This window comes from Orcinus orca, chromosome 5 (genome assembly GCF_937001465.1).
Source record: "Orcinus orca chromosome 5, mOrcOrc1.1, whole genome shotgun sequence".
NCBI classification, from domain to species: Eukaryota; Metazoa; Chordata; class Mammalia; order Artiodactyla; family Delphinidae; genus Orcinus; species Orcinus orca.
In genome coordinates, this window is record NC_064563.1 from 51,113,866 (window position 1) to 51,141,638 (window position 27,773).

The window sequence follows — 27,773 nt, forward strand, 5'->3', positions numbered from 1 at the left end:
TTTCAAGTTCTAAAATTTCCCATCATGCTAATCAATTCCTGTTCTTTCACTATTTTCCAAAAAAAAAAAAAAAAAAGATACCTGGTATGAAATATTGCAGGGTATCCACAGCTATCTTAATAAAATGTTCACAAAATAGTCAAACAGAAAAAAAAAATCCCTTTTTCATAAGTGAAGAGTAGTACTTGCATTACCTTAGGAAAATTACAAACTTACAAAGGTTCACCTTTTGCTTAAATATATTTCAAGTTATCAGTCAAAATATAAGTATTATAATGTGCAACCCCACAAAAGGAATTTGATTAGTTAGAATTATAATCTCTAGCAGATTCTAAAATTCAATCTTTATATGTAGGGGACAGCATTAAACTCTGCAGATAACATTATTCTAACAGCTCAGGTTTCTTCCTCCTCACTGTACTCTTCAATTGCAACTGACATATAAGGAACAAATAACCAACATAGTAATCAAATGAACAAACAATTTATCAAAATTTTTTTTAATCCTCTGTAACTAGTTTAACATAGCAGTAAATATATTAGCTTTGCTTTGTGATCTTTATTTACATCATGTCCTTCTTTGTAAGATATAAAATGCAAGATCAATGTGGTTATCCATTTGGCCTTGGTTGAAAACATTCCAGTACAACACTGCCATTCATCTTCATAGTCATTTAAATGCAATTTGTTACTCAGTTTTGTGATTTAATATTATGTTTTATGGAGCTGATAGGACTCCAGAATTGCTTTCTGAATTATCCATCTTGTATATGTATATGGGAAAGCTTTTTCAAGCCCCCAAAATGAGTTCTTCAAGAGCAGGAAGGGTGGGGAGAATGAATCAATAGGGTTTTACGTTTCTGCAGAATCATAATTTTAAGTGATCTTATATCCAGTTTCAAGTAACGATTTGTTGACTATGGTAACATCTGCCATCTTGTGGCTGACTTCAGGTACTACAGAATAAACTCAAAAATTGTATTTTTACGGTAATAATAATAATGAAGACGGCAGGGTTTTGGTCGTTGTATTACAACTACATTTCATGTAGGAAACATACATGTTTTTATTTAACAAACTTTTTTGTGCCAATTTGATCTAATTATAATTTACTCCATTTTGTGTTGACATCTTGAAAGTAAAGGCGAAAAATAAAAACAGAAAGAAAATAAAGAGAAAGAAAAATAAAATAACATTTTTAAACCTGCCGCAACAGAAGATATAAACAGTAATAATTTAATTATATTTCTTAAGTTGTTTCAGTTTTAGGGCGATTCCACTTTATCATTGAACAAATGCTAATTTATTCTTGAAACATAATTAGAATAAAGCTAATATATTTAAAAGAAAACATCACACATAAAAATGAGTGTATAAATCTCCCCCTTTATTTTTACTAATGTTAAATTATTATATACATATCCTTCACCATCTCTGACAGAATTGACTTTAACTGGATAGTCTCCATGCCAAAGGTAATGATTGATTTTCTGTTCTTATCTCACTCAATTCTCAGCAGCATTTGACATAGTTGACAGATCCCTCCCTCCTCCTGGAAGCACTTTCTTCACTTGGACTCCAGGACACCATATTCTTCTGGCGGCACCAGCTACATAATTTGTGAGCCCAGAGCAAGATGAAAATGTGGGCTCCCTTGTTCAAAAAGCAAGGAAAAAACGCCCTAAGGTAGTAAATTATAAAGCTTTTTCCTTTCTTCCACTGTCTCTCCCTCAACTTGTCATGTTTTTTTAAATTTGCTTTCTATGTTGTTCATAAATAAATAAAAATTTAGAATTTAAATTATCGACATGAATTTTACCATCCAAATTTACATTATGCAATGCCAGATTTAATGAAAATATAAGAGCATTTAACTCGCATGAATTACACAATTCATATTTTGTAGCCCATGCACGCATATATATTTTTAATTTTTTCCAGCACAGTGCTGCACAAGACTAATCTAATTATTTTTATTTCACTTCTTGAAATGCATGCATTCTATCAATACTGTCTATTTTTGGCTTATGGATGAGAAAGGAAAAGTCTCTATGGCCTCCTCTATCTTTCCCGCTCCTTCTACATTTCAGGGTGAGTGGTTGGCTAATACAGGGAAGTAATGTAAGCAGCTCTTTGCAGGAAACGACCCTCAGCAGGAAGCCCCTTTTCTTGTCACTTTAACAAAACTATATTGTAACTAACTTTTAAACCAAGCACCTCCATGCTCTACTCATCTCTGGCCCTAGCATCTTCCCTGGCCCGGGAAGATGCCACGGAGCAATTAAGCCCGTACTCCACAACTATTGAGCCTGCGCTCTAGAGCCCGCGAGCCACAACTACTGTAGCCCGCGCGCCTAGAGCCCGTGCTCCGCAACAAGAGAAGCCACCGCAATGAGAAGCCTGCGCACCGCAACGAAGAGTAGCCCTTGCTCTCCGCAAGCAGAGAAAGCCCGCACACAGCAACGAAGACCCAACACGGCCAAAAATAAAAACAAATAAATAAATTTATATATATATATAAATACCTTCCCTAACTGGTCAGTTCTTTCCGTAGATCAAAGAAGTAGAAATGAAGAATAAGTAATTAACAGATAACAAGATGTCTTCCCTAGCTTCCCTTTCAGTAATCTTCCAAACAAACTGTGTGACCAAGTTCTATGAACAAGATGACATCTAGAGGAAGATCACGAGTGACAAGCCTGCACACAGTGGGGAATGGCGATGACTCTGACCCTCACCTCAATGATTAACTGAGATTGCTTCCTTCCTTTCCTTTAAAACTTTCATGGCCGAGCAGAATCTTCAGAGGCTGTTTTTGGGGAACACTTGAGTCCACCGTCTCCGCAGATTGCCGGCATTCTGATTAAAAGCACCTTTCCTTTCTACCGTTTGTCAGTATGTAACTGATTCTGTACGCAGCAAGCAGCAGGACCCAATTCAATCACAGCAGTAACATAAGTAAGGAAGGATCGGATAGGGTTCTTTGGTTGTTCATGCTTCTTAGGTCACCACTGCCTTCTGTCTGTTTTAAAAGCAAATTCTGGTTTGAACAGAAAGCACCGCCTCTCAAGGCTGTCAGCACCCACACCACCACTTGCTCTGTTGTCGGTGTAATATACTTACATGTACTTGATTGGAGCCTCATTGAACACCCAACGCATCATGGGTCCCCTAGAACTCTGTGCTCATGGGGCATCAGGAATATGAATGGGGTGTCAAGGAATGGCTGATACACACAATGTGTGTATCGTCTCTCCTCGCTGGCATGCTCCAGTGTCCCATCAGACTTCACCTACAAAACACAAGTTCAAAGATAAAATAAGTAAGAATTCGTGGCAGCTTAGCAACCAAGTCTGGGGCCCTTCTGAGTGCAAAGTACTGTGTGCTGCACTGGTAACATGCCCATGAAACCTGATCTGCTTCCTGGGTTTCTTCCTATATCACTGGCTGCACCTTCTCAAACTTTCTCATTGGCTCTAGATATTATGACTTGGGTCAGTGCTAAGGCTTATTTTATTTATTTCTTCTTTAGCTGATGTCATCCAGCCCCTAGGCTTCAAATGTCATCTATGTGTGAATGACTCCCAAATTTGTTCTTCCAGCCCTGACCTGTCTTCTGAGCTCCAGTTGTACATATCAAACTGCCTGCCTGGCTTTTCCACTTTGATGTCTAAGGGGCATCTTATATCATCTCAATTTCCCACAAACTTCTGCCTACACTTACTATCTTAGCTCACTATTTACTATTCACTTCATCACTTAAACACAGGAGTCTTCTTTGACTATTCTCCTTCATTTCCCTTAAATCTAAATCCAATACAAATCCTATCAGCTTTACCTTTATAATATATCTCCAATTTAACCAGTTCTCTCTACCTAGGTGGAGAGAAGTCTAAGACATTATTATTTATTTCCTGAACTGTTGTAATGGCCTCTTAACCAAACTCTTTGCTTCCATTTGTTTCTCTATGGTTCCTTCTCCACATGGTAGTTGCAGTGATCTTTCTAAGAAGAGAATCATTTCACAAACTTTCCCTGCTTAAATCTCTTGAGTGGCTTCCCAGCCAATTTTAAATAAAATCCAAACTCATCAAAAGATCCTCAGATCATGCCTCCCCTCCAGACCTTTCGTCCTACCACACTCTACCTGGTGCCCTGCGTTCCAACTTCCCTTTTTCCTTGCTGAAAACACCCCAAGCTCAGTCTCATCTTAGAGTCTCTATATTTGCTGTTCCCTCTGGCTGGAATACCTCTCCCCTCTCCTAATCTTCAAATTGCTCACTTTTTCAGCGTTTTCAGTGCTCTGTTCAAATACTGTCTTCTCAGAGTGGTCTTTCCTGGCTATTCTACCTAAAATAGCATCCTTGCCCTGCTCCCCGACCTTATATACTCTATACTATTACCCTGTCATCCTTGCCCCACTCTCCAACATTGTATACTCTATACCATTACCCTGTCTTTTACTTTTCAGAGCACCTGTCTGTAACTGTACTCCTTACCCATTTGTTTACTCGTCTGTCTCACGCACCAGAATATAAACTCCAAGAGCACAGGCGCTTTGTTCACTAACTGCTGTATTTCTAAGGCTTCGAACAGTGCCTGGCATGCAGAAGGTGCTGAATATTTGTGGAATGAATAAAGGAATGCTTTATCTTTGAATCCCTGGAGGCTAGTATAGCACAATGTTTTCCTCAGTATAACCACTCAATAAATATTGTGGAAGGAAGGAGGTTGGAAGAGTATAACTACTCAATAAATATTGTGGAAGGAAGGAGGTTGGAAGGAAGAATCTCCATTTCTCAGTTTATTCGTTCTACATAAAATGATAATTAGCTTACTTACTTCTATGTGATTGGCATCTAAAATATTATTTCAAAGTTAGATGAATTCTGCCAACATACTTAAATTTAAAAAACTTTAAATATATCTTATTATACTACTAATATGGCTAAAAACTGCTCTTTATTGGAGGGTGAATGGGATTAGGGTTTAAACTGTAAGAATTTTTTTTCATCGTCCAGGATAGGAATTGTTAGTCTTTTTGTTCTTTTACTTTCAGCTCTGATTTACTCTACTAAAACGTATATACCCAAAACATTTGATTTTCTATTTAGTTGTAATAATCTCACGGGCAAAAGTCAAAATGAGATTTGAATTATGCTTTGTTGACGGGTGACTGATTGCCTAATGAATATCTAAAAGACATTTCATTGCTTTTGTTGATAAATGTGACATTGTATTTTCATCTATTATGCATGAAAACTGATGAAATATCATTTCTATAACTTTTGGAAAACAAGCACTTAGAAGACCTCTTTAAGTGCAACAAAAGCAATATTACATCTCAGTAAGACTAGCCCTGTTCTAATAGACATTCAGTAAATACATAGTGAGTGAATTTGTATGGCTTTTTCATTTGAACTCAGAATACACATGTTTAATGAAATAGCTGTCTTTTATGAATAAATTCAGAATCTGGAATGTAGATATAGACAGGCAGCTACTATATCTACCTATCTTAAAGTAGATAGGTAGATATAGCTAAATGAGTGTAGCTATAATAAAATAAAAATTGGTTTCACTTGTTTGCTTATCTTTTAGCAATCTCTTTCTGAACCACCACTCCACATTGAACTATATACCTGAAGGGATAGTCAGCTGCTTTTGGGTTAAGTTCAATAAGCATTTGTTAAATAGCTCACATCTGCAACAAGAACTGTGCAAATACTTGGGAATAGAATCATGAATAAGATACATTTTCTGTTTTTTGAGGTTCACAGCCTAGTGGGAAAACTAACAGATACCTTCTTATTTCAAAAAAATGTAAAATACAGGGCTACAATAAAGATATTGCCAAAGTAATAAGAAAGCAATGTGGTCTAAATTATCTTGAAGGACAAACAGGACAGAGCTAGGTTGAGTTAAGGTATGTGGAGAGTGTCAGAGAAGGGGGAGTCAGAATGAGACACAACACATGTGCTCTGGAAATACTCAAAATGTTCACAACAGGCAACCACTCTGAGGGTCTTAGATATCACCCTGTAAGCAATGGGAAACCACTGAAGGGTTTGAGGCAAGGGAATGATGTAGGATAGAGTTACCATATAGAGCTGAGCTTCTCAACACTTCAAAGTTTATACAAATTACTTGGGGATCTTCTTAACTGTGAATTCTGGTCCAGTATGTCTGGTGGGACCTGTGTTACCTATAAGCTCGCAGGTGATGTGCTGGCTGCTCACCAGTCTGTGGGCCACACTGTGAGTAGCAACATTTTAGGGAACTTGCCTTTAGGAGTACCCAATAGGGACAAACATGATAGTTTAGGTAAGAGATGATGAGAGTTTAGGCTAAAGCAGTAGCAGTCACTAAAGATATTTTGGGGGCAAATTGAAAGAATATTTTTTTAACACATTTAATGAAAAAATTTGAAACATTCAAAAATGTTTAAAGTCTTTTACAGTCAGTACACATATAACCACCACCTAATTCTACAATTAAAATTTTATTATGCTTGCTTTATCACATACCTATTCATCTATCCATCTCTCAATCCTTTCATCTATCTATCATTTTTATGTATTTCAATGTAAGTTGCAGATACCAGTATACCTCCCCCCTGCAATAAAAAAAAAATTAAGATTGATTGAAAATAGGGGTAAAGGAGTGTGGGTTGTTTCCTAAGTTTATGCTTGATGAGGAAGAATGTAGAAATAAATTTATGGGGTGGACTGGGAGATGCTGTGTTGAGTTCAACCCAATATCACTGAACTAGAGATGACAATTTAATATATATGTTATGCGTATATACGTGTAACGTCTACAGCTCTAGTTATGGACTGGGAATCATTAGCTGGTAGTTAAAATGAGAGGAGTAGATGAGAACGCTCATAGAATGTAGACATAGAAGAGAAGAGGATCAAGGATGGCATTTTGAGAAAAATGACACTTAAGACATGTACACGGGTAAATGATAAAATAAAGGAGACTACGATGGGATCAGGGAGACAAAAGAGAATCAGCAGAGGGGAGAGGGACAGTAAACATGTCCTTGTAAATCTCCTCACTGCTTGGGAATATTGTGGTTTTAAAAATGCCGACATTACACTTTATATTTATGATATCATCTATATCACATTGTATTTATACACTTATATTTAAAATGCTGACATTATACTTTTAGTAGTCAATCTCAACTTCACACTGCTTTACGTACATACCAGTGGAAGGAAAGAGCCATTCAAAGCAGATTATATTAAGTCACTTTCTCAATTCTCACTTACTGAAATGTCAATAAATGTTCCTTGTTTTGCTTGGAAAAGGGAAGGCAACTAACTGGACCCCTGATTCTCGTTTCTCAGGTGAGAGGTCCTTTTCGAGAAGGGTCACTGACCCACAGACATGTTTACAACATAGTGAAAAGTGACTTCCAAGTAATTTTAGGCTCTTAGAGCATTGGAGGTGGTGAGAAAAAAAGAGGTATAGTTTTACTTTAGATTTAAGGAGGAATCTAAAATTTCATTTGATAAATTATTTTAAAAATATATTTTAGTTCCAGGTTGTGGCTATTTAATGGGGAAAGAAAGAGTTAAAAAGGATGAAAAATATGAGAAAGAATTATGGATGACAGGAAGGAAAAAATGGGATAAACCAAGCAAAAGAAACAGAAGAAAAAATAGAGACAGGAAAAGTAAAAGATCTTCCCAGGAGGAATAAATCTGTGTTTCTTTGGAGAACCATGTATTGTCCAAGGAGGCATAACCCAACTTTTCTTATCAAGGATCAGAGAGTCAATATTTTGGCTTCGCTCTGTTATAACTATTAAATTCTGCCATTGTAGCACCGAAGCAGCCATAGACAGTAAATTTTTAAAAAGCATGTGTGTGTGTGTCTATGTTTCGATAAAGCCTTACTTACAAAACTCAGGCAGCCATCTGGATTGGGCGGCTGGCATAGTTTTTACTGACCTCTGCATTAGAGCAAAGGCCAAAAAATGGGGTCAGCAAACTTCTTCTATAAGGGCCACATAGGCCTCTAGCTTATTCTTCCTTTTTACCAATGTTTGTTTGCTTTTACAACCCTTTAAAAATGTACAAAGCATTCTTTTTTTTTTTTTTGCTGTACACAGGCCTTTCACTGTTGTGGCCTCTCCCGTTGCGGAGCACAGGCTCCGGACGCGCAGGCTCAGCGGCCATGGCTCACGGGCCCAGCCGCTCCGCGGCATGTGGGATCCTCCCGGACCGGGGCACGAACCCATGTCCCTTGCATCGGCAGGCGGACTCTCAACCACTGCGCCACGAGGGAGGCCCACAAAGCATTCTTAACTATAGGACCTACAAAAGGTAACTGTGGGCCAGATTTGACCAGTGGGCGGGTGGTTGCCTGGCACTTGTCTAGAGCACACCTTTCTGTCTTATCTGATTCTAGTTGGATGGGAGGTATTTTACAACTCCGTGCTTTGTAAATAATTGGTACAATGCAGAATAATTTTTGTCTATAGACACGACATGCAAATTCTGTTCCATAGAGGTCCAACTGACTCCATCACTCACTGTGGAAGAAGCTAGTTTTGTGTCTATTTGCACATTCATTTTAATATTCCAGATTTATAAATATAACTGTTTAGAGTTCTCTTTAAACTGACTGTAACATCTTACCAGTTTATCATTAATGAGTTAAAAAAATTTTTAACACACGTTCATTTTTAAATGTGTATGAGAATCATGATTTTACATTTTTGTAAATTACCCTTTGAACACTGGCATAACCCTTATTTCCCACAACACCTCCCAGGCTTTCACTAGAGACCTCAGTGGTAGAGTGAATTTTTCCTGCTACCTTGAATCTGACCTTTTATAACTCCATCCATTCCCTGACACCTTCCTCCCTAGTACCTGGTCACTCTTCCACACACCCCTCCTCAAACCAAATTGTTTGTTTGAAAAACCATCTCCTTCTAAACTTTGACATAATATGGTCTTTTCTTTTGTATATAGGCATAATCTCACTCATAAATTTCAACTTTGGAAAGGCAAAGATTATTGAAACAATTTTCAAAAATCTTGGCAATGAAATAAAATTGAATTTAAGGCCCACTTTGACTTGGTAAATGAATAATCCCACTCCTGGGTCTATGTAATGACTTAAATGTCCATATACTTATGGACAATTATTCAGAAATGAAAAGGAACAACTGCCACTATATGCAACAATATCAGTAAACCTCAAATGCATTATAATAAGAGAAGGAATCCGGATTCAGAAGTCACACACAGGTCTTCCCTGGTGGCGCAGTGGTTGAGAGTCCACCTGCCGATGCAGGAGACACGGGTTCGTGCCCCGGACTGGGAAGATCCCACATGCCGCGGAGCGGCTGAGCCCGTGACCCATGGCCGCTGAGCCTGCGCGTCCGGAGCCTGTGCTCCGCAACGGAAGAGGCCACAACAGTGAGAGGCCCATGTACCGCAAAAAAAAAAAAAAAAAAAAAAAGTCACATACAGTACGGTTACATTTTCATTACATTCTGGAAAATAAGAAACTATAGGGACAGAAAACAGATCAGTAGTTGCCAGCAAATGGAGGTGTGGGGAAGAGATTGACTAGAATGATACAAAAAGGAAACTTGAGTTATCATAGAACTGCTTTCCTCTTGATTGTGGTACTGGTTACATGACTGTGTGTGTTTTTTTAAATTTATACAATAGAATAGCCAAAAAATGAAGTTATTTTATATAAATTATACCTCAATAAACCTGACTAAAAATCTACCTACCTATCTACCTATCTATCTATCTATCTATCATCTATCTATCCACCTACCTACCTATCTTCTTCTTCATCATCATATATTTAATTTCCTGAAAAATCTGAAGATTTAATTTTTTAAGTTGGAAAACAATCTCTAAATATACAACTTACCACAAAAGTACTACTTAAACTGATTTAAAAATTTAAATTATAGAAATACTTCACTCTTCCTAGTTTACAGAGAGTTTTTATCATGAATGGTATGGGATTTTGTCAAATGCTTTTTCTGAATCTATTAATTTGACCATGTGGTTTTTCTTTTTCACCCTGTTGATGTGATGGATAACATTAATTGATTTTTCAATGCTGAACTAACTTTGCCTATCTGGGATAAATTTCACTTGGTTGTGGTATATAATTCTTTTTATATTTTTCATTGTTGGAATCAATTTGCTAACATTTTGAGACATTTTGCATCTTTGTTCATGAGAAATATTGGTCTCTAGTTTTTTTCTTTGTTTTTTCTCATAATGTCTTTGTCTGGCTTTGGCATTAGGGTTAATGCTGGCTTCACAGAATGGATTAGGAAGTATTCCCTGTGCTTCTATCTCCTGAAAGAGATTGTACAGAATTAGTATAATTTTTTCTTTAATGTTTGGTAGAATTCACCAGTGAATTACCCAGGCCTGGTGCTTTCTGTTTTGAAAGGTTATTAATTATTGATTAAATTTCTTTAATAGATTTAGGTCTATTCAGATAGTCTATTTCTTCTTCTGTGACTTTTGGCATATTGTGTCTTTCAAGGAATTGGCCCATTTTATCTAGGTTATCAAATTTGTGGGCAGAGAGTTGTTCATATCCTTGTATTATCCTTTTAACATCCATGGGATCTGAAGTGATGTCCCTTCTTTAACTTCAGATGTTAGTAATTTGCCTCCTTTCTTTTTTTCCTTAGCCTCAATAAAGGTTTATTGATTTTATTAATCTTTTCAAAGAACCAGCTTTTGGTTTTCTTTCTTTTTTTAAATTAATTTTTATTGGAGTATAGTTGCTTTACAATGTTGTGTTAGTTTCTGCTGTACAGCAAGGTGAATCAATTTTACATATACATATATCCCCTCTTTTTTAGATTTCTTTCCCATTTAGGTCACCACAGAGCACTGAGTAGAGTTCCCTGTGCTCTACAGTAGGTTCTCATTAGTTATCTATTTTATATATAGTAGTGTATATATGTCAATCTCAATCTCCCAGTTCATCCCATTTCCTCCCGCTCCCCCATATACAGCTTTTGGTTTTAATCACACTAAATTACCAAAGATGCCCAAATCACAATGCTCTCTCACCTCCAGCCCCTTGCCCATGTTGTTCCTTCTCTGGAAACACTCCCATCCTTTTCTTTGCCTACCTGACTCCTGCTCAACTCCCAGTGTCAGCCTAGATGCCAGAAAGTCATCTTTAACACTCTGCCATCCCAGTGCATTGTGCTCCTCCTAAGTGATTCCTAACTGTTCTATGGTTACTATTATTGTAGCACTTTTCATGCAAGTTAATAATTTCCTATTACTTCTTTCACCTTTACAAGTTTCTTTTTTTAAGGGAGTCTGACTTGTTGACTATGGTACTTCTGTCACCTAACATGCTGCCTAGCACACACGGTAGAAGCTAAATGTCTTTTATTATAAACCATGAGAGAATTTTTAATTAATCTGAAAAATAATTTGTTTAAATGACAGCTCTTTATAAAAATTGATTTATCCTATGATTTAAGGAGCAATGACCATTCAGCATTTTGGCCTTAGTTACCATATTTATGCTGTCAAATTTTGCCATTGGAAAATATAGTGAACAACGAATCCTATTTGTTGAAGAAAATAAGAATAAATGTTTTAAATATAATTGAATTTTTCTTTGGTATTTATCATAATAATTCTTTTAAATCATTTCTCTCAGAGCTGCCAGGCTAAGTAGTGGTTTCAGTTAACTGAAATGATTTTAAATTCAACGAAATTCCTTGATGCCTTTAGACTTATTTCTACCAGACTAGATATCTCACATTAAAACATAAAGCAAAGCGTTCAGCACAATAAAGCCAGAAATGGAATCTTATTGTTAGAGATTGTCACTAAGCACTTAATAATTTTACTTGTAATGACAGGTTAATTGAATTCAAAAAGAAAAGTAACAAAAAATATTATGAGTTTTTAGGAATAAGTTGATTTTTAAAAGTTGATATGATATATGCCAACATCAGTATATTAGCCAAAATTTGGAGATAAAAACTAGAGTACAATAAAAGTATAGCATATACAGTGGTTTCATTAAATGTTGAACATCTATTAATCTCCTTTCTCCCAAAGAAGCAACTCATTATGACTGGGAAACATCAGTAATTTTAACAGGCATTGGCTAAACAAAGTAGAACTCTTGGTACATATTATATCATATTTTTTTGCAAATGTAAATTTTAAAAAATGAGTTTCATTGGCATTTGGCTAGTTGCCATTTCTACTGTAGAGAGTATAGTCTCTAGAATTTACCAGTTAGCATGTGTTAGGCTATAAAAGATGATACATGCATGAGAAAAATTTTAATATTCCAAGAGTCAGCAGTGCAATAACATCAGATTTGAGGCAACCTCATATACTATTTAGTTTATTCTCTTGCACCTTTTATCAGAACCATCCTGTACTCATATTTTAGGTCTCTCAGAGTTGAGCTGTTAACTCGTCCCATTATTTATCTGAAAGCAAAAAAGCCTTTCTTCATATTTCACATAAACCCCTTGTGTATACATGATGTTATTGTACTATAACACATGAGTTATATTAGCATGACATGCCCTATAGCCCTCTGTGAGTTTCAGGATGATAACTCCGCTAAATAAATAAAATGTTCCTACTCCATTATGTACACTCCAGCAGCCTGTTTCCTTCTTAGAATCAACTCCAGAGCACTGACTGCCAAAGACCCAAAAATTAGTCTACAAGTTAGTATCAGCAAAGCCAAGAGCAAACAGGGAAAATAAAGAAAACATAATAGGGCTTTTTTTTAAACAGAGACATTTTGTTAATTTAATGGAGTATTTTAAGATAATTTTTTCCTATTTGGATTATTTAATAGATTTTTCATGTTAGAAATGATGATGATGACTTCCCTGGTGGCGCAGTGGTTAAGAATCCACCTGCCAATGCAGGGGACACGGGTTCAAGCCCCAGGCCAGGAAGATCCCACATGCCACAGAGCAACTAAGCCCGTGTGCCACAACTACTGAGCCCATGAGCCACAACTTTGAACCTGCGTGCCACAACTACTGAAGCCCACATGCCTAGAGCCCGTACTCCGCAACAAGAGAAGTCACTGCAATAAGAAGCCCGCGCACCTCAAGGAAGAGTAGCCCCCATGCGCTGCAACTAGAGAAAGCCCGTGCGCAGCAAAAAAGACCCAATGCAGCCATAAATAAATAAATAAATGAATAAATTTATACTAAAAGAGAAATAGAGTTACAGATGTAAAAAATAAACTTATTAAAAAAAGAAATGATGCAAGTACATAGTATTTTTGTTGTTTTTAGTTACCACATTTGGAAAAAAATTGTTAATTCAATGCCAATTAATTAATTTAAAAATTTTTGCATATTTATAAAAGACTCAAAATTGAAACTACTATTTTACAATATGACTCTGTAGTATTAGCTACTTTTAAGTAAATTAAATTTTTGATTAAAAATTTATATTGTATATAAACATACATATGCAAATATATATATGCTTGTATAACTATGAAAGAAGTTTCCTCATGAAGCAAGGATATTTGAAAAGATCTAAAATGACAGAAACCTGACCTATCTCATGCTTTCTCTTAATCATTATTGCCTAATAACAATTTCTCTCAGTTTAAGTTTAGAACTCTCTTAGTCTGCTTTTTAATGGGTGCTGCTGAAGTCCTTGTTCTGCCTATTTCTCTTTGGAGGTAAGATCTTGTTCTCAGCTAATTAGAAAAGTACTCTCTCGAAGAACTCCCAATTCCCTGGTTTCACCTCACCAGTGAGTACCTATTATGTGCCAGACCCTGGCCAGGTCCTCAAAATTTTGTTACACTAAGCACATAACTGTTCACACCACAGGAAAAAGAAAGGGCAAAACCTTAATTTGTCTCCAATTTAACCTTACAGGAAGGAAATGAAGGCTTTTTCCATGATTATTTTCTCCCCAAAGAATAGAATGTGAGACAGGATCCATACATCTGTGTTAGAAATGCCGTGGAATTTTTCTCAGTTTTTCTCTTGTTTTCCGATCAGTTATTCTTCACATTCCTATAGGAAAATATGCACTTCCTACACAGTTTTTGTGTAGATATATTTTCTCTTCTTTTTGTTTTGTATCATTTTTGGAGGACATATTAGGGATCTGGTAACTAGCCTGCTGCCACTGTCTTAAGCTACACACAAATTTTATCTTTTGGTTTGATTTCACAATACTGAGAAAATACTGCATCAGACAGAGGAGTACTTGTAAACAGTAGCCTTTTTTAAATAGCTCACATTCCAAATTTGGGATACTTCTTTTAACTGGTCCTGAAGCTTAAAAGAAAAGTAGAAGGATTTTTTAAAAGTTAGTTGTCTAACATCATGTACCAACTGTTTAACTATCCTTAACTGATATTAGTCAACTTGGAAGTTATCAAAGGACTTTACTCAGTTTGAATCTTGATTGTTTTGAGGACATTTCAAAAGTACTTTTAATTTTGAGATATTACTTTTTAAAAAGCATCAGATACATCAGTGCCTTGTAGTTCCTTGTAAGGATGCTGATCCTTTCTTTGTAAGACAGCTAACCATTGAAGCGTTTGATCAGAAGAATGACTGCATACTAACAGAATCACACTGGGTGCTGTGTTTGAGGAGAGAATGTGGGTAGTATGGTCTGAAGCAGGAGACCAGTGAAGTGTCTGTTGTAATAATACTGTTAAGAAATATGGGATCTCACACCAGTGTTCATAACAGCACTATTTACAATAGCCAAGACATGAAAGTAACCTAAGTGCCAATGAATGGATAAAGAATATGTGGTGTGTGTGTATATATATATATATATACACAAACACACACACACACACACACACACACACAATGGAATATTACTCAGCCATAAAAAATGGAACATTGCCATTTGCAGCAACCTTCTCAATGGATGGACCTAGAGATTATCATACTAAGTGAAGTAAGAAAAAGACAAATATTACATGGTATCATTTATACATGAAAACTAAAAACATGATACAAATGAAGTTATTTACAAAACAGAAACAGACTCACAGACTTCAGAAACAAACTTATGGTTATCAAGGAGGAAAGTGGGGGAGGGATAAGTTAGGAGTATGCGATTAACAGATACACAACACTATATATAAAATAGATAAACAACAAGGATTCACTGTATACCACAGGGAATATTACAAGATATATTCAATATCTTGTAATAACCTATAATGGAAAAGAATCTGAATATATATATGTGTAAATATAACTGAATCACTTTGCTGTACACCTGAAACTAACACAATATTATAAATCAACTATAGTTCAATAAATAAATAAATAAATGAAATTTGGGGTCTCACAGTAGCCATGGAGGGCGTGAGAGGTGGTCAGATTCTAACTATATTTTGAAGGTAAAGCTTACAGGATTTCATCCGGGATTGGGTGTGGTATTTGAAAGAAAGAGAGTAGTTAAGGATGATTCCATGATTTGCGGTTTGAATAGATGGAGGGTATGAAAGGGGCTGATCTGGATAGGAGATTTAGAAGTTTATTTTGGGAATATTAAGATTGAGATGACTATAAAACATCCAGAGGAATTTCAAGTAGGCAAGTAAATATATAGGTCTGGGGGCTTCCCTGGTGGCGCAGTAGTTGGGAGCCCGCCTGCCGATGCGGGGGGCGCGGGTTCGTGCCCCTGGTCCGGGAGGACCCCGCATGCCGTGGAGCGGCTGGGCCCGTGGGCCGTGGCCGCTGAGCCTGCGTGTCTGGAGCCTGTGCTCCGCCGCGGGAGGGGCCGCAGCAGTGAGAGGCCCGCGTACCGGAAAAAAAAAAAAAAAAAATATATATATATAGGTCTGGGATTCAAGAGACAGAGAAGGGTCTCGGATGGAGTTATAAATATTGGAATCATTAGCATATAAATTGTTTTTAAAGCTATGAGGCTGGATAAGTCACTAGTAGAGTGAGTTAAGAGAGAAAGAAATCTAAAGACTGAGCTATGGGCACACCAGTATTGAGATTGGTAGGATGAGTAGGAAATAGCAAAAGAGATTACAAAGTAGAAAGAAAACCAATGGAGTGTGGGGTCCCAGAAGCCAAATGAAGAGAGTGCTTCAGGGAAGACAGAGTAACTCGACATTTCAAATGCAGTGGATAGATCAAAGAAATGAGAACTAGTGAATTTAGTGGCTTGAAGGTCATTAGTGGCCTTGCTAAATGTAGTTTCAGTGGAGTAGTGGAGTGGAAACAATACCTGAGTGAGTTCAAGACAAATGGAAAGAGAATTGGATGCAGCAAGCACAGACAATACTTGCAAAGCTTTTCCCCCATGTTGTAATGGATGTAAAGCAACGGGATAAAGCTGGATGGAGAAGTGGACCAAAGGGCATTTTTGTTTTGTTTCTGCTTTAAATGGGAAAAATTACAGCATGTTTATATCTTTGTGGGAATGAGGCAGCAGAGCAGAGAAATTGATGATGCAGAAGAATTTCTGGATCAATTGTCTTGAGTAGAGATGAAGTGATAAGATCTAGTCCACAAATGAAGATAGAAGCATTGATGTCATACCTGTTAATGAGAAGAAAGCAGAGTAAATGGGCAGGTAGATGAGAGTAGGTGGATAAATGGATGATGGGACCCTCTGGAAATTCTTTTCTGATTGCTAAGTGAAAGTAAGGATGGGAGCAGAGATCTTGGAAGTTAGGAGAGAGACAAGAAGGTGAGGATCAACTGGGAGACTGGGGGAGACACTGGATCTGAGGATTCTGGAAAAGTCAGAATCGAAACACTGGAGTATGAATAGGTTTTGCCCAAGGCAGTGGAGGTATGGGATAGTTGTTTGGAGCTAGAAAGCTAAAAAGATAAACTAAGACCAGTTTTTGATTTATTTATCTTACCTAATTCATTTTGGGATAACATTAATCTACAATTTTTGGACTTGCTTAGAAAAGACAAGGATAAAAAAATGTCTGACATTTGGCATCTCTACCCCTATCATGGGAAAAACATCCAGAAAATTTGAGATGTAATGTTTTAGATATTTGATAGTTTTTAAAAAAAATTATACTAACTTGAATAGAAACAAATAAATTTGTAGATCATTATCAAATATGTTAAATTATATTTTTTAGCATAGAAAGTTTTTAGGCTAAGTTTCAGCCTAAAGCATTTTGTATGTAAAAGTAAAGTTCTAACAGTAACATAATGTGGAGGAGAATGTGTTTTCACTCTTTTGATATGAAGCACATCTCTAAGGTTACTGAATAGTGTTAGTCTATGGATGGATTACCACTGCATGGAAAAAGGAATGAAAAGGAAACAATGTTTTTTCCGACATGCCAAATATCTTGTTTTCAAATGAAGTTTTGAATAAAATGGTTTCCTAAATATCTTGTTCTCTAAAGCAGTAAGGACTATGAAAGTGTTTACTGTGCTTTTGGCAAACAACAAATTCTCAGTACCCAAAAGCAGAGCTAACATTTTTCTATTTGGGGGAAAGGAGGCATGCAAGTAACAGGTTTAGAGAACTTTTGTTTTATCAGCTCCTGAAGTTAAAAATTCACAGCGCTATCTATACACATAGCAGGCACTCTGAGCAGACTTCTTGGACCAGTAAACAAGTATACAATATAATATAATATTCTCGCCCTTTTCTGTGACAGGTTGTAAAAATTTGCTTTGAAACGAAAACCTGCTATTTCTTTCCTTGTGCCGAACAAGGCAGAACTCCGTACCTTCAATTCAAAGGTGTTTTATTTGAGCAAGGTTCAAGCTGGAATTAGATAGCTTCCCTTTTGCCTCTTCTGCTTGTTCTGAAACTACAGGAGAGAAGCACGAAACCAAATACTGAGGGATACATTGCACTAGTACCACTTCAACTAAACTCAAGCCAGATGCAAACAATTCAAGAAACAATGGAGACTTCCGGGAAGATGGCGGAAGAGTAAGACGCGGAGATCACCTTCCTCCCCACAGATACACCAGAAATACATCTACGCGTGGAACAACTCCTACGGAGCACCTACTGAACGCTGGCAGAAGACCTCAGACCTCCCAAAAGGCAAGGAACCCCCCACGTACCTGGTTAGGGCAAAAGAAAAAACTAAACAGAGACAAAAGGATAGGGACGGGTCCTGCACCAGCGGGAGAGAGCTGTGAAGGAGGAAAAGTGTCCACACACTAGGAAGCCCCTTCGCGGGTGGAGACTTCGGGAGGCGGAGTGGGGGAGCTTGGGAGCCGCGGAGGAGAGCACAGCAACAGGGGTGCGGAGGGCAAAGCGGAGAGATTCCAGCGCAGAGGATCGGGCCGACTGGCACTCACCAGCCGAGAGGCTTTTCTGCTCGCCCGCCGGGGCGGGCGGGACTGGGAGCTGAGGCTCCGGCTTTTGTCGGAGCGCCGGGAGAGGACTGAGGTTGGCGGCGTGGGCACAGCCTGCGGGGCGTTGGTGCGCCGCGGCTGGCCGGGAGGGAGTCCGGGGGGGGGTCTGGACCTGCCGAAGAGGCGGGAGACTTTTGCGTCCCTCTTTGTTTCCTGGTGCACGAGGAGAGGGGATTAAGAACGCTGCTTGGGAGAGCTCCAGGGACGGGCGCAAGCCGCGGCTAAAAGTGCGGAGCCCAGAGACGGACATGGGACGCTAGGGCCGCTGCTGCCGCCGCCAGGAGGCCTGTGTGCGAACGCGGGTCACTGGCCGCGCGCCCTTCCGGGGAGCCTGTGCGGCCCGCCACTGCCAGGGTCCCGGGATCCAGGGACAACTCGCCCGGGAGATCGCACGGCGCGCCTCAGGCTGCAACGTCACGCCGGCCTCTGCCGCTGCAGGCCCGCCCCACACTCCGTGACCCTCCCTACCCCCCGGCCTGAGTGAGCCAGAGCCTCCGAATCAGCGGCTCCTTTAACCCCGTCCTGTCTGAGCAAAGAACAGACGCCCTCCGCTGACCTACACGCACAGGCGGGGCCAAATCCAAAGCTGAGCCCCTGGGAGCTGTGAGAACAAAGAAGAGAAAGGGAAATCTCTCCCAGCAGCCTCAGAAGCAGCGGATTAAAGCTCCACAATCAACTTGATATACCCTGCATCTGTGGAATACCTGAATAGTCAACGAATCATCCCAAATTAAGGAGCCCTGTGGATGAAAGGCTCTTGGTGCTGCAGCCAGGAGTCAGTGCTGTGCCTCTGAGGTGGGAGAGCCAACTTCAGGACACTGGTCCACAAGAGGCCTCCCAGCTGCACATAATATCAAACAGCAAAAATCTCCGAGAGATCTCCATCTCAACGCCAGCACCCAGCTTCACTCAACGACCAGCAAGCTACAGTGCTGGACATCCTATGCCAAACAACTAGCAAGACAGAAACACAACCCCACCCATTAGCAGAGAGGCTGCCCAAAATCATAATAAGTCTACAGACACCCCAAAACACACCACCAGACGTGGACCTGCCCACCAGAAAGACAAGATCCAGCCTCATCCACCAGAACACAGGCACTAGTACCCTCCACCAGGAAGCCGACACAACCCACTGAACCAACCTTAGCCACTGGGGACAGACACAAAAAACAACAGGAACTACGAACCTTCAGCCTGCAAAAAAGGAGACCACAAACGCAGTAAGATAAGCAAAATGAAAAGACAGAAAAACACACAGCAGATGAAGGAGCAAGATAAAAACCCACCAGACCTAACAAATGAAGAGGAAATAGGCAGTCTACCGGAAAAAGAATTCAGAATAATGATAGTAAGGTTGATCCGAAATCTTGGAGATAGAATGGACAATAGAATGGACAAAATGCAAGAATCAGTTAACAAGGACCTAGAAGAACTAAAGATGAAACAAGCAACGATGAACAACACAATAAATGAAATTAAAAGTACTCTAGATGGGATCAATAGCAGAATAACTGAGGCAGAAGAACGGATAAGTGACCTGGAAGATAAAATAGTGGAAATAACTACTGCAGAGCAGAATAAAGAAAAAAGAATGAGAAGAACTGAGGACAGTCTCAGAGACCTCTGGGACAACATTAAACGCACCAACATTCGAATTATAGGGGTTCCAGAAGAAGAAGAGAAAAAGAAAGGGACTGAGAAAATATTTGAAGAGATTATAGTTGAAAACTTCCCTAATATGGGAAAGGAAATAGTTAATCAAGTCCAGGAAGCACAGAGAGTCCCATACAGGATAAATCCAAGGAGAAATACGCCAAGACACATATTAATCAAACTGTCAAAAATTAAATACAAAGAAAACATATTAAAAGCAGCAAGGGAAAAACAACAAATAACACACAAGGGAATCCCCATAAGGTTAACAGCTGATCTTTCAGCAGAAACTCTGCAAGCCAGAAGGGAGTGGCAGGACATACTGAAAGTGTTGAAGGAGAAAAACCTGCAACCAAGATTACTCTACCCAGCAAGGATCTCATTCAGATTTGATGGAGAAATTAAAACCTTTACAGACAAGCAAAAGCTGAGAGAGTTCAGCACCACCAAACCAGCTCTACAACAACTGCTAAAGGAACTTCTCTAGGCAAGAAACACAAAAGAAGGAAAAGACCTACAATAACAAACCCCAAACAATTAAGAAAATGGGAATGGGAACACACATATCGATAATTACCTTAAATGTAAATGGACTAAATGCTCCCACCAAAAGACACAGATTGGCTGAATGGATACAAAAACAAGACCCATATATTTGCTGTCTACAAGAGACCCACTTCAGACCTAGAGACACATACAGACTGAAAGTAAGGGGATGGAAAAAGGTATTTCATGCAAATGGAAACCAAAAGAAAGCTGGAGTAGCAATTCTCATATAAGTTTTATATATATATATATATATATATATATATATGTAGTTTGCTTGAGTGCAGTGTTTTTTGTTTTCTGTACTGAATTCATTAGCATGGGTCGGTATAAAATTTAGCATAGGTCAATATGTAATTTGTAAACTAATAAGGTCTTAAAAGTGAGGAATTAAGTCTTTTAAATTTAATTATTTATTGTAAAGAGCAGAATAGCATACATAAACAGGTGCCTAAGGAAAACTTGTATTCTAATATGGAACTCTCATGAACACCTTTTTTTTTTTTCTTCTAACGGTATGATAGTAGGCCATTTGATTATTTTTATGGCTTTAACTTTACAACAATGAAATATTCGTAAATTTTAAAAAGTATTTTTCTTTATTTGATGCGGGTGGGATACTGGAGAAATGAAAGGTCAAACATCTATTGAGGAATCCATACTTGTCTATATATTGTGTACTTTTATTTCAAGAACTGATTTAAAATTCCTAAAAGGATGCTATAATAAGTTATTATGCCATTTTACAGACTGAATTAAGTGAATTTCAGGGAGGTATGAAACTTGCCTAAGGCTATCCAGCTACCAAGCGGTAGAAGTGAGAATTAAATCCAGGTATACCTATAAAAAAAAAAATAAAAATAAAAAATAAAAAAAAAAAGAAGGCGAGGGCAGCACCAGGGTATGGGGTTGTTAGTTTTATAGGGGTGAGTAATTTCATACGCTGATGAGTGGGAGGAGTATTCCAGCTATTTTGGGGAAGGGGTGGGGATTTCTAGGAATTGAGCCACCGCCCACTTTTTGACCTTTATGGTCATCCTTGGAACTGTCGTGGCACCTGTGGGTGTGTCGCTTAGCTTGCTGATGTGTTACAATGAGTGTATACTGAGGCTCAAGGTCTAGTGGAAGTAGACTCGTCCGCCATCTTGGACCTATTTTGTTCTAATCAGTTTATGTTGTGTCCTCGGGCTATGTAGTTCTTTTGAAGGTTGTGCCCTGCCCCCTTTCCTCCTGTTTCATATTGAATATATAATATTTACCAGAGTATGTTTTAATAATTAATACATGATATATTGTATAATTAATTTATATATCATATATATAATGATATCTATAGGTATTTGTTCTAATAAGTCATTAAAAATAAATGAATATTCTTTTTCTTTCATAAAAAAAAATAAAAAAATAAAAAAAATAAAAAAAAAAATAAAAAAAAAAAGAAACAATGGAGCCGAAGACAGCATACTTTTCAGGGATGCTAGGGCCATTTGTTCCCTCTGCTATAATTTATGTTCCTATAGTCAAGGTTCAGTTCTACCACAGTTTAGGCAACTCACTGGAAACAATGATCAGGAGCATTGATTCCCTGCTCCAGGAGCACAGGAATTCCTTAGATGAGCACTGAGAGATTGGTAACAATACCTCCTAAAGGGCCAGGTTGCTAGGTAACAGGTTGTTTCCTTGGTCACAGTGAATACATGGAAGACCCCCAAAGGAGGCTGCAGATTCTTGGTGGATGGCTCTCATAGCCCCTCCTGGGAGGAGGATGAAAAATGTCTTCAGAAAAATAGCCTTATGAAGGCCAGAGGAACTTTATGCACCAGCAAGACATGTCTGAAAGGTAAGCAAATGAAATGCTAAAAAGTAGCCTCAAGTCATTCCTTAAGAGAAAACAAAAAAACAAACATAGGTAGTATTCCTGTATTAAATTTCATTTAAAAATGTAAAATCATGCAACCTTTGTTACTGATGATGGCTGCTTGGAGAAAGAAGCCACCGTCTCCCCTATAGCAGGCAACAGGCTACAAATGCAATTCAGGTGATCAATACTGTAACAGAGAGAGCTGGACCTCTGTCTAGTAGTGGTACATTTATAGCTACACAGGGCTCTTTAAGAGAACGAGTGTGAATTTCAGGGGAAAAAACAGTTAAGACAGACAAAAGGAAATATTAGTTAATATCCATGAATTATTAGTTAATATTAGTTTGTACCTATTAATTATATTTAAATGAAATTACTAGCACAAAACAGGACTTCTACTAGATCAATAAAGCCACAAATGAGATTAAATAAGAGGGCCAAAACCCAATCCTTTTTTCCTCACTCCTAAGCGTTAGAGCTGTTACATAAATATTTCTCAAAGCACGCTGATAATTGGACAATATACAATTAGGGGGGTTGCAAGTTTCTTGAATTTTTTGGTCCTTCTATTAGTGTTGAAGTTGGCTCTCATCTTTAAAAAAAAGTGACATTTGCACCTTCAATTTTCAGGATGAAATACACTGTGGTTTCATGAGTGTATGAAACATATTTATAGCTCCCTAAATTTACTGCTTATAGTTAATGTAGGAATGATGCTTAGGAAGAGGTTCAGAAGCTGAAGCAGTTCTATTACAGAAGTTTTGTTTTTGTTAGCAAACTGTGTACATCTCAAGCAGTGTCCAGATGTTTTGTTGATTTTAATGTTAAAAACTGTCATAATTAAAATTGGGCACGTGAAACAATAGTTTTTAAATGGGTAGAAGTTCTGTGAACAATTATAAACTTTATTTTTCCTACTTGCTAACACCCTTGAATACACTATACCAAGAGGAAGTTTACTTGTGAGCTCTGTGAAAAAGTGATCTTTATGATCAGTATTATTTTTAAACTAGTAAGTTTTATAAAATTATTTTAGAGACAGTGTAAAAAGTAATGGCCAGGCTACAACTTAAACTTTAACCTTCAACTTTTGAAGGAGGAAGGAAGGAAGGAAGGAAGGAAGGAAGGAAAGAAGGAAAGGAAGGGAAAGGAAAGGAAAGGAAAGGGGGAGAGAGGGAAGGAAGGAAGGAAGGAGGGAGGTTGGAAAGAAAAAGAAAAAAAAAAGAAAAGACGTTTTCTTAGTGCCAGTATTTGTTCAATCACGTTTCTGCACATCATGAAATGAGTCTTAGTCATACTACTTTCCTAACAGACTGTCACTTTCATTTGGAATTTTATTATAGTTTTGTTTCTGTTCACAAGATCTACCTAATCACATGTTGTCCTTTAGTGTCTATATTCTTCCTTTGTAGTGTTGTATGTGGTTGAATTTTCAAAATTATAACAACATAGGGAGTAGTAAAACATTCTTTTAATTTTTAATTTAATTTTATTTTTTTTTATACAGTTCTTATTAGTCATCCATTTTATACACATCAGTGTATACATGTCAATCTCCCAATCTCCCAATTCATCACACCACCACCACCACCCCCCCCGCAGCTTTCCCCCCTTGGTGTCCGTACGTTTGTTCTCTACATCTGTGTCTCAATTTCTGCCCTGCAAACTGGTTCATCTGTACCATTTTTCTAGGTTCCACATATATGCACTAACATACGATATTTGTTTTTCTCTTTCTGACTTGCTTCACTCTGTATGACAGTCTCTAGATCCATCCACATCTCTACAAACGACCCAATTTCTTTCCTTTTTATGGCTGAGTAATATTCCATTGTATATATGTACCACATCTTCTTTATCCATTCATCTGTCGATGGGCATTTAGGTTGCTTCCATGACCTGGCTATTGTAAATAGTGCTGCAATGAACATTGGGGTACATGTGTCTTTTTGAATTATGGTTTTCTCTGGGTATAATGCCCAGTAGTGGGATTGCTGGATCATATGGTAATTCAATTTTTAGTTTTTTAAGGAACCTCCATACTGTTCTCCATAGTGGCTTATCAATTTACATTCCCACCAACAGTGCTAGAGGGTTCCCTTTTCTCCACACCCTCTCCAGCATTTGTTGTTTGTAGATTTTCTGATGATGCCCATTCTAACTGTTGTGAGGTGTTGCCACATTGTAGTTTTGATTTGCATTTCTCTAATAATTAGTGATGTTGAGCAGCTTTTCATGTGCTTCTTGGCCATCTGTATGTCTTCTTTGGAGAAATGTCTATTTTTGGATTGGGCTGTTTGTTTTTTTAATATTGAGCTGCATGAGCTGTTTATATATTTTGGAGATTAATCCTTTGTCCATTGATTCGTTTGCAAATATTTTCTCCTATTTTGAGGGTTGTCTTTTCGTCTTGTTTATGGTTTCCTTTGCTGTGCAAAAGCTTTGAAGTTTCATTAGGTCCCATTTGTTTATTTTTGTTTTTATTTCCATTACTCTAGGAGGTGGATCAAAAAGATCTTGCTGTGATATTTGTCAAAGAGTGTTCTTCCTATGTTTTCCTCTAAGAGTTTTACAGTGTCCGGTCTTACATTTAGGTCTCTAATCCATTTTGAGTTTATTTTTGTGTATGGTGTTAGGGAGTGTTCTAATTTCATTCTTTTACATGTAGCTGTCCAGTTTTCCCATCACCACTTATTGAAGAGACTGTCTTTTCTCCATTGCATATCCTTGCCTCCTTTGTCATAGATTAGTTGACCATAGGTGCATGGGTTTATCTCTGGGTTTTCTATCTTGTTCCATTGATCTATGTTTCTATAGTAAAACATTCTTAAGTATTGGGAATCTTCTAAATAACAGCTATATATGTGGTTACAGTAAAGTTCTAAGAATTTCTAAATATAATTTTGTTAATGGAACATAGAGGTATCTCAGTCTATCTTCATTGTTTTTGGTATTTTAATATAACTTCTTATTTCTATATATCAGTGAACCCACTAATAGGTACTGAAGTTTACAAGCTTTCCCTCTAGAGAAGTTTGATACATGTTTGTTCTTTTACTTTTGTTGTACCTTAATGTGGGGACCTATTTGTGTTTATAAGAATGCACATGGGGTTGGAACAACAGGGAAAGGCAAAATTCATAAGAATACAACGTCGCATAAGATTAAAACCTGACCCATTCAGATAGAATTAGAGAAATGATAATTTTAGTTGTATATTTTTCAAAATTACAGTTAGTTGTGCTATGTTTTTAGAATCAACAATCTAAATAATTTCAGATATATCTGTTACAATCTGGGCCTTGGATACTAAAATTTGAGGGATATCTGTAAAACACACGGTTTTTTAGAACAGTTCACTGCTATATTATTTACTCAATTTATGGGTTTAGTTCTGGGAAATTAATTTAGAGCCATCCCAAATTTGAACATAATAACTTGGTATACCAAATCTGCCATTCCAGAAACTAACACTTTATGATACCAAATTACTTCTTGATTTCATGAAACTTCCTTTCCGAGTACTTTATATTATCTCATCACAATCTCTAGCATGCAGATAGTAAAATCATCACCCGTTTTACAAATGAATACATTTAAATATAGACGTAGAGAGGACAGGGATTCTGAATTTTAAAAGATAAGAAGAATGGTGAAAGAAGTCAAAGAGGCTGGATTGATATCTCCTTTCACCCAAATTTAATGCTCTAGAGTCCGTGGTAATTTTCCTCTAGCCAGTAACCTACGAAGTGCCTGGGTTTAGCAAGATTCCACTAGATTTGAGAACCTAGCTCAATATTTTGGGAGGAGAAAGAGAGCATTTGAGGATTTGGGGAGTGTCCTTTGCTAACTGAAAAATACGATTGAGCTTTTTCTTCCTTTCGAAATACAAAGCTCTCATGATGCAGCACTGAATGTAAATGGAACATTTAGAAATGGAATCATAGGCAATGCAATTTAGACAATGCAGGGTGTCTGTAAGGTGCCCTCTGGCCTTCTGGTTGGTGTGTGTCCAATATAGCCTCCCTCACCTCAAGAGCTCGGCTTCACCTCAGAAACTAGGCCATCTGCCACTTTCTCCTTCACTCTCCTTACAAAGCTACATAATCACCAACTTGACATTTGAATTAAACAGATAGCACCCTGTTGCAGCCGACAATTTAAGAGGCTTATAAATTCCTGTTTGTAAAGGACATTGCAATCTTCCAATGAAAGGGGCTCATGAATTAATAGATTATATTATTATTGTTTTTCATCCTGCAGTCTCAGCTCACCCGATTCCTTCTTGTTGGCCATTCTACACTTTTTAAAACCAAGAATAGATGGCCAATTCAGATAATACCACCTAATTTAAAGACACTATAAGTTACTCCTGACAAATGTACAGTTTTAGCCATGGCACCTCCTCTGTGGCAGCTTTATACTACAGCATTAATAAAATTAATTTCTCTTTCATAAGGATTTAGAGTTGTAATTTATGATAACTGTTTGTTCACTGCAGGCAGAAAGATTAAAAATGAGTAAACCAATATACCAACTAAACTGCAAGTCTAGCTTTATTTTCTTTTGGGGAGGGGCAAGAGGAGAGGGTTTTAAAAACAGCTTGATGTTATCTGGAATGGTGTTCTCATAGGTTCTACTACTAAAGGCTTACCTCAGTAAACAGTCAGTGCTAAGATTTACATGTTCTATTAACTAGTAAATTATTTATCTGTAGTTAAGTGGAGCAATCAGAATAAGAAAGATCAATATTAATGATTTTCCTTACTAACAACTGCACCCTAATAAATGATACAGATTTACAGTTATTTAAAGAATCACAGTAGCTTATCTGAATCTTATTTGAACCCTAGTAATTAAGAACACTTGGTCATTTACTTGTGTGACTTGGGCAAGTTATGCCACCTCTCTGGGCCTCAATTTCCTCATCTCTAAAATCAAAATAATAATGCTACCCACTTTGTTTGGTGACTGTAATGATTAAATGAGTTAATCGACGTAAAGTTCTTAGTACAATGCCTAGCACATAGCAAGTGCTCAAGAAATGTTAACTGTAAAATTATTATATTAGTAATAGTTGTCATCATGGCAATAATGTTGCAAAACAAAACAGAAAACCTTTTCACTCAGGCAGAGTCCACATCATCTTCTGAATATTAAAGGTAAGGAACCACCAGAGGTGCTAAGTGACCTGAGGTCACAGCAGTAGCTGTTTGTAGATTCCTAAGACTCACAGGTCTTGCAGTTTTTTTTTTTTTTTTTTTTTTAACATCTTTATTGGGGTATAATTGCTTTACAATGGTGTGTTAGTTTCTGCTTTATAACAAAGTG

The 27,773-nt window shown here is 37.6% G+C and overlaps 1 protein-coding gene and 1 long non-coding RNA gene across 4 annotated transcripts in view; one reads left to right on the plus strand and one right to left on the minus strand.

The window, feature by feature from the left end:
- LOC125964561 (uncharacterized) overlaps nt 1-27,773 on the minus strand; it is a 162,552-nt gene that overhangs the window by 32,802 nt on the left and 101,977 nt on the right. For 2 of the 3 annotated variants that reach the window (XR_007477694.1, XR_007477696.1), the window contains exon 3: nt 135-3,292. This is a non-coding gene — a long non-coding RNA (uncharacterized LOC125964561). Of the gene's footprint in view, nt 1-134; nt 3,293-27,773 lie in introns of those variants that run through there. The other variant, XR_007477695.1, reaches the window with a different exon arrangement.
- Nucleotides 22,288-27,773, plus strand: part of LOC101276509 (uncharacterized) — a 28,863-nt gene continuing 23,377 nt past the window's right edge. The window contains exon 1 of the mRNA XM_049710630.1: nt 22,288-22,421. Within this exon, the coding sequence (XP_049566587.1) occupies nt 22,396-22,421 (26 nt within the window). The 5' untranslated portion in view covers nt 22,288-22,395. The remainder of the gene's footprint in view (nt 22,422-27,773) is intronic.